The sequence below is a fragment of the Pygocentrus nattereri genome, chromosome 1 (genome assembly GCF_015220715.1).
Source record: "Pygocentrus nattereri isolate fPygNat1 chromosome 1, fPygNat1.pri, whole genome shotgun sequence".
Classification (NCBI taxonomy): domain Eukaryota; kingdom Metazoa; phylum Chordata; class Actinopteri; order Characiformes; family Serrasalmidae; genus Pygocentrus; species Pygocentrus nattereri.
Genome location: NC_051211.1, coordinates 9,728,446 through 9,736,610, shown reverse-complemented (window position 1 = coordinate 9,736,610; position 8,165 = coordinate 9,728,446). Strand labels below are relative to the sequence as shown.

General features: G+C 39.4%; 1 protein-coding gene across 3 annotated transcripts; it reads right to left on the bottom strand.

Annotated features, from left to right (window-relative positions):
* Positions 1-1,027: 1,027 nt before the first annotated feature.
* On the bottom strand, positions 1,028-8,159 carry pgls (6-phosphogluconolactonase). Of its 3 annotated transcripts, none has more exons than XM_017701584.2 (6): positions 8,082-8,159; positions 6,836-7,108; positions 5,481-5,588; positions 5,272-5,373; positions 1,619-1,759; positions 1,289-1,435 (listed from the first exon to the last, which is right to left on the bottom strand). In XM_017701584.2, exons 2-6 carry the CDS (start codon positions 7,100-7,102, stop codon positions 1,289-1,291), a joined length of 765 nt encoding a protein of 254 aa, XP_017557073.2. In that variant the 5' UTR covers positions 7,103-7,108; positions 8,082-8,159. The 3 variants fall into 3 exon arrangements, with proteins under 3 accessions (XP_037395945.1, XP_017557073.2, XP_017557072.2); XM_017701583.2 differs by having other exon boundaries at positions 8,057-8,137; XM_037540048.1 differs by lacking the exon at positions 8,082-8,159 and having other exon boundaries at positions 1,028-1,435; positions 6,836-7,102.
* Positions 8,160-8,165: the final 6 nt, after the last annotated feature.

Sequence of the window (8,165 nt, the reverse complement as noted above, 5' to 3'; positions counted from 1 at the left end):
GTCCAATTGGCCTGACTGCATGTCTTTGGACTGTGGGAGGAAACCGGAGAACCCGGAGGAAACCCACGCAGACACAGGCACAGGCGCAGACACTCCTTTTGTCACATTCGCCCAGCCGGGGAATGGAACCCAGGCCCTCCTCACTGTGAGGCGACAGCGCTACCCACCACGCCACCGTGCCGCCTAGCAGATTTCCTTACCTTCAAAAAATAATGGGAGCTGTGATGAAGGCAATGGGTGGATACTCTAAATACTGAAAGGTTTTATATTATATTTAGTTGTTTAAGCTTCTGATGAATTAATTTTCTGTTAAATATATTGCTGCCATTGGAAGAAAACCACATAGCTCCATTTTTGAATTTCTTTTAGATTCTGACATAGTTTGAAAATGCCTGATACCCTTTATATTTCTAACACATCGTATGTAAATTTTATGATGAATGGACCAAAAGAAATGACCGGAAATGGCTTGGAAAAAAAGTCTGATTCCACTGACTTACATTAAAAGCAAAAAATGTTTTTTCCTTCTTCTCCTGCAAAGTTAGTAAAGTTTCTTCTGACAACAGCGATATGTTGTTTTTTCCCTAATAGTGAAAAATGAATGCATTTGTCCTTAAAAGCCATTTTGACTGAAAATCAATACAGGGTGGTCTTGTGGACTTTTACACAGTATTGTAAACATGAAGACAACTGCAAAAAGTAAAAACAGGGCTGCTCAAGCTTTATCAGTATAAAACACACTTTGTGGATAGTAAGTGAAACTAATTCTACAGCACTCTGAGCACTGCTGCCTTTGAATCCTCAGAGCAGTGCAAGTGCATCATCTCTTTTTTTTAAGAACAGGGAGCTGAGGAAATGCATTATCCTGCTCTGACACTTTTCATTTTTGATTTAGTTGCTTTGTATGAGACACTATGGTTTAGTTTGCTACAAAAACAAAAGAAACCTGTACAGCCATTTAAAGCCAGAAGCATTTTTAAATAGCCTCACCAAAACACATGGTTCTGACCCAAAGACGACACAAAAAGCAGTTTCAGATTTTACTTTAACCATCTTTCTTAATGTTTCAGTGTTTCGTTTCAACCCATCCTAACAGAGGATACAGGAATGTAAACATATTCACTAAGAATAACTGTGTTAACTGTGTTCACTGTGTTGCCTTCTAGAGTCGATGGTCATTGTACATCTCTTTGTAAATACAGGTATAGTAACAAAACTGTCATTTCTGACAGCTTCAAGAGCAGTGTGGACAGTGGAAGAACAGTGGAGACCTTGTGTACTCTTCAAATCATAACTTGGCACCAGGGCCAGGTCTTTCCACCTCCAGGGCGAGGGAGGCTGCTGCTGGTTCGTCTACCAGCCAGAAGAGCTCTCCCTGAGTGGGTGTAACAAGGGCTGCAGGCAATATTGGACCCTCTCCACCCTCCAGTACTCGCTGTAGAAGACAAGAAAAAAATGTAAGTAAGGAAGTGGGCATGCATGAAACATGGTTACAGTGATTCTGTCATTTTGTCTTACTCCTGCACCACTTTGAAATGATACTGGATATAGAAATCCTGTCAGAAACCAAGCAAATATGAGCGCTTTTAAAAGTACTGTATCCTGAAATATGATGTACCTTGAGCACAGGCGCTTTGCTGCCCCCAGTGGACACAAAGACCACGCAGCGTGCAGCATTTACCATAGGCAGTGTGAGGGTCACACGCTGAGGGGGCGGTTTCGGTGAGTCACTGATGGGGGCCACTGTTTTCTGGCTTTCCTGTGAAAGAAAATATGAGTTAGCAAATATAGTAATGAGGGTAGTAACAAGGCAGAATCTTATAATCAGCAATGTTTTAAACACCTTAAAGCAGGGGTGTCCAATCTTATCCGCAGAGGGCCGGTGTGGCTACGGGTTTTTACTCCAACAAAGCAGGAGGTCACCTGATGAATTGTTTGCCCGACTGATCAAACAAGAAGAATCAGGTCATGCTTCAGCTTGTTTGGAGTGAAAACCTGCAGCCACACTCGCCCTTTGTGGCTGAGGTTGGACACCCCTCAGTGTCCATATGTGGGTCCAGACATCAATTTCTCACTCTCACAGCTGCATAATCTCCATATTAGTTAACTAGTAATTAATTTTATAAAATCTAAATAGTAAGTCTATAATTTAATGGGTTGAAGTATATACATATATTTGTTTTGTAAAATGGCCACTGAATCATCACCAATGATAAGTTGCAAGTAATAATATTAGCATTAATTGATAAGTACTAAGAAACTGTTTTCACTGAAGCTTCTAAAGCAACTACTTGGTGGACAAACAGTACAAATATTGTCTGTTTGTCAGTTCTGTTACAAACACTACACAGTGTTGTGCAAAAGTCAGAGACCACCTTTTATTAATTTCATTTCCAAACAAAATGTTTGTTAAATACAAGTTATTAATGTGTTATTTAGTGTCAGGAAAAAAGCAGAAAATGTATAGTTAACAGAAAATTACTAACAACCAATTATAAAATGTTTCAGTATTTAATGTGTCCGCACTGTAGCTTTATTACAGCTTCCATTCTTTCCAGGACATTTGCTTTTAGTTATTCAGAGAAATCTGCAGGGATATTCTCCACACCTCCAAAGTTGTCTTAGAATTTGGTTGCACAAGTAATCCTAAACATATCCAATGACGTTGAGGTCTGAGGCGGTCAGTCCATTTTTCAGAGAATACCAGTTGCTTCTTTTTTTGATTTACAAGTTTCTATTTCCTTTTCTCAGTGGGGGCTTCTTGACAGCTACACATCCTTTCAGACCCATATTGCTGAGGTGTCTTCTCACAGTGGAAGGATGGACAGAAAAAAACAGGATTTTTTCACATCTGAAGCAAGAATGGAGATTGATTTTCTCCTCTCTCTTAAAGACGAAAGCTTTTAGTCCTGTTTCTGATGGAGACGGTTTTGATGGTCTACCAGGTCTTGCAGACGGTTGTTATGAGTCCCATTTTCTTTGTATCTTTCAATCATTTTTTGTAAACTCCTTTTGTCAACTTATTTTCCTTTATCTTTTTCCTACTTTATGCAAGTGGATTATCTTAAATCTAATCTCAGAAAGATGGAATTGGGGTAGTCATGGGCTGGAGGTTAGGGAACTGGCCCTGTGACCGGAAGGTTGCCGGTTTGATCCCCAGTGCCAACAGTCCATGACTGAGGTGTCCTTGAGCAAGACACCTAACCCCAATTGCTCCACGGGCCCATGGATAGGGCTGCCCACCGCTCCATGCAAGTGTTCTCACTGCCCCCTAGTGTGTGTGTATTCACTAGTGTGTATGTGGTGTTTCACTTCACGGATGGGTTAAATGCTGAGGTGGAATTTCCCCGTTTGTGGGATTTTAAAAAAGTATCACTTAAGATCTTCCAAAAAATGAACAACTGGTATTTAATTTCCATTTTGACTAGAAATTAAATGAACAAACGGTGGTCTCTGACATTTACCAGTCCTGTATACAATCTGACCTGATGCTGAAAGATTAATAAGTCTCTGAAACTCACACACATGAAAATTGTAGGCTATATTATATATATTATCAGCAATAGCATCAAAAACCAAACACTCATTTACTATTACATGTAACGGCTATAAAAGAACACTTTTCGCAGGTGGCAGAGATTATACACATAACTTTTTTGTACCCTCAGTCTAACAACAGACAACAAAGTTGTCAGACCATGTGAGGAAAAAACATACTAACAAAGAGGAATAGCATGATATAGAACACATCATCATCAAAATGTTAAATTGGTTTTGGAGCCATAACCAGTTATAGACATCTGCTAAAACTGCTTATGGCACATATAAAACTGTTTATGTACATGTAGTCCTTAATAACTAGTTTCCATTTTAGATCATAATATTTATAGATGAGGACCATATTCCCATTTGCAGCTAAGGAGCAGTGATGAACGGGTGGGTTTCAGTGAGAATTTACATAATACATGGGTTTGTTTCAATCTAAGTCATGTGGCAAGAAAGCACTGAAATCAGATACTGTGATCATAACACAGAATAACTACTCCGGACTAAATACTGGCCACATACAAATTCACTGCCAGTCACTTCAGTGACTGCTATCTTTCAGCCAATCACAGTTGTGTCGATTCCAATCTTAGACCCCATAAACCATAAACAGTTGTTAGGGCGTTTCATGCCGAACAGTTTAATGCCTCTAAAACTACCACACAGTGAGTTATTATATGAAATGTAATATGTTGTGGGATGCTGACGACATTCATTTAGTTTTGGTCTAGAATACTGAATGTTTTAAAATCCTTGCTGAAGGGACACATGCAGGGTGCTGCAAGGCAAACAAGTCCTCTAAGAAAACATTTTTTCCAGATATACCACTATTTTATCATCACCAACATTATATAAAAGAACTTGGATGATGTCTAGGTTCACTGGTGGTTTTGGATAGCAAATAAAATGGCTATATTTGCACTGTGGATTTTGTAATCTTAATTTCACTACCCGTGTGAAGAAAATCTGAGACTGTAAGTCTCTCTACAATGATCCATTTCAAATCAAACAAACTTGGTATGTATGACTGTATGACTTTGTTAACAGCCAAATGATTGACTTCTGTAGAAATTTCGAAAGACTGATGGAATTCCCCTTCAACCTCTTTCTGTATATGTAAGATTATGCATTTTGGAACATATAAACAATACCCATTAAAGAGGAACTCCACCAATTTGTCAAAACCTCTACATAACTACATTGTTATGATGTAAGTCATTCAGAGTGGTTTGTTGTGAAGTGTTGCATTTTAGAGAAGCTGAATCAGAACAGTGGTGGTGATGGGAGCCAAACGAGAGAAGAGTTTAATGCCTCTAAAAGCTCCCTCTAGTCAATGAAATGGTGATGAATGAGCAACTTCACATCCTGTCACGCTGTTTTATGACAGCTTTCAGATCAGTTTTTGGCCTTTTTTTAAAATTAATTTAACATGGAGCGGTATAGGCAGGGCATTATAAGGCAAAGTAGTTTCTAGATTTACCACCATTTTACCATCATCAGCATTACATTTAAAACCTCAGAAGACACAAGTTCACTGACCACTTTGGATACTAAATAAAATGGCTATATTTGTGTTGTACACACTGCAATCTCTGATTCCCATCACCACCACTGTAAAGAAATCTGAGTCAGTATCTGATTCAGAGACGACTGAAAAAAATCAACTGAATTCTCCTTTACTTAACCTGACTATGACACGCAAATATCTGAGATTTATAATCTCACCTGCAATAAAGGATGATCTGGGAAGAGCGAGCACGTATGTCCATCGGGTCCCATGCCAAGCAACAACATATCAAATACTGGCATTTGCTCTGTATTGAAAGCCTGCAAAACAATTAGCAGTTACTTACAAGGGACACCCAAACTGGCGGTCTGAATCACACCGACAAGATATGTTGCTGAAAATCAGAGGGAATTTATGACAACAGTACCTTACTGAGTTTGCAGGCATAGTCATCTGCGCACTCCGACACTGGTAAGGAGGGGTCTATTGCCAGAACACGATCCTCTGGAACGTTAATTTTGGAGAACAACTGATTCTAAGACAAAAAACAAAACAAGTCATTGCAGACCATGTGTTCACACTGAGCTCTTTTATGAGGCCCTTGTATGTATTAACACTGAAAAATATACATTGATCTTATTTCATTCAAATGTATACATCATTTCCACATGAATACAATATAGGCATGCACCGATACAGGAATAGTGGACCAATGCCTATGACTAGTTTTGTAGGCTACATATCTACCGACACTGCTAATCGAAACATTTATACAATGTAGAAATTGTGATTATATCCACCTGAAGTAGCATTCAAGAAAATAACTGTATTGCTTACAAATATCAAATTACAGATATTTTAGCACAGCAACCCATCATTAGTCAAAGGTTCTGCTTATCAAGAGTATAATAAATATGTCAGTAAAGGTTGGTTTAAAATACTGGTCAAATCTAAAAATCTCTCAGATGCTGCTAATTAGTTTTAATTAAATATTGACACTACTGATATTATACCCTTATTATCGAGCATCTCTAATAAAGTACAGTATACCAACACAGTTTTGTGATTCAGCTCGCTTTTGAAAATAACTGTGCTGATTATTTTATCCACATGTGGCTTAGAAAATGTGTGTGTATTTTATCCATGAGGAAAAGGTGTAAATTGAATTAAATAAATTAAAATTCAGTGCTTTACTTTTTTGGTGCATACTGTGGTTTTATAACCAAAAAAGTGACCTATGAAATGTGTATCCAGAAATTCCACTTATGAAATATGGAATTAATATAGCCAGTCACACTACTTATATCTTCATGGTATATGTATGTATGTTTTAGATGATATCTGTTACTCGTAAATTTTAGGGTGGATTATCACTGGTCTTTGGGTGCAAGGAAGGTATGAATTACCTACTCCTCACATTTTGCCTGGGTCTTGTTTTCTTTTCCTGAGGCCTCGCCAGCTGACAGGAGTTACAGTGAGTTATCACTGTTCAAATGGCCTTTAGGGTGCTTTTTCTCAAGAGACAGGTGTAAGAAGACTTGACCATGTAAGAGCTTCCTTCCTTGTCATTAATTATGCATATATGTTAATACTTGCATGTTTATTCATTTCACATTTAGGTGTAACCACTGAATTTTAACTTCTTTGTTCTCTGTTAATCAGTGAAAAGTAACAACACACTATTTGGGGAATATATAACTTCTGGAACTTGACTGGTCTGACTTCTCTGATCTATTCTCTGCTTCTATTCAGAAATGTATTCCATAATACTATCCCCATTACCTTGTAAAGACCATATGTGCTTTCAGGATCATCAAAAGGAACCAATCTCTCATCACAGAACCCCACCAGCCATCGGCTGCAGTCTAGGTTCGGCACTGCAGGCAGCTCCTTACTTAGAATGGACACCAGACTTCCCCCAGAGAGACCCAGGGAAAAAGAACAAGCCCCACTGCTCAGGGCCTTTTCAGCTCGAGAGGCCACCAGTTGGGCCAGGGCCGGCCCAAGTTCCTCTGCGGACAAGAACACTACCACTCTTCGGCTTGACATCGTCGCCTGAAAACATTGTACAGAGAAGAGCTGTATGAACGGCAGACCAATCAGTTTAAGGAGTTCCTCTGACAGATGTATATCCTATATATTACTATAATTAGTACTCAGTCATCACTGAGTACCGAGTACATCACTCAGTCATCAGGTTCTTAAACTCACAAGGACTGAGCTAACCCCCCCCCCCCTACACACAACTCTTTTGATGCTCTACTTGCGCTTTCTGTGTTTTCACTGTTTTACTCAGGGTTTTTCTACCTCAGTAACTGCTGTGTTTATGTCTATCATCTGACTGCGTGACTCACAGATCAGAGCATGTTAATATCTCTGCACCTTATTCCACTACCTCATGTCCAGTAATGGGTGCTGTGTCGGTGCTGCACTGTCCTGTCTGTTTACTGTGTCTAATGTCTGTTTAATTTTTCTAGCTGAATTTTTTGTTTGCACACTGTGTCTGCAAGTTCGCACTTTGTGCTTTTTGTTCCTTGTTGCACCGTGATGTTCCTGGAGGAACGTAATTTCTCTCCACTGTGTACTTGCACATAGATGAAATGACAAAAAAAAGCCTCTTGACTTGACTACTTTCCAAAGTAGTCTGCTAAACTGATTATCGCCAAAGGCGATATTGAGATTACGACAAACAAGCATATATATTGTGAAGCCATATCAGTGCTATGGGAGGGCATGAGGATACAGCAGGAGTTGAATATGAATTTTAGAGGTGGAGGGAAGCTCGGACAGAAGCCAGAAAGGTTCAATTATTATTTCTGTTGAAACTAGTGGAAAAGTCCAGCATTGCCAAATAAGCAATTGAGCTCAGTAAACGTCTTGCCTGGATTGGCTGAGCCTAGGATCCGGAGAGGAACACAGAAAGACAAAGGCTATGGAAACACTTCTATAAGCTCGATACAAACACGATATCGCATAAAACCTGTCAGAATAATTCGCATTTACCCAGGAGGATTTGTATGAAGCTCACCGTTCCCGTTCACCCCACTCTCTTCCTCACCCGACGTCACCGCAGCCAATCAGCGTACAGGACCGTGTGACGTTTTGCTCGTGC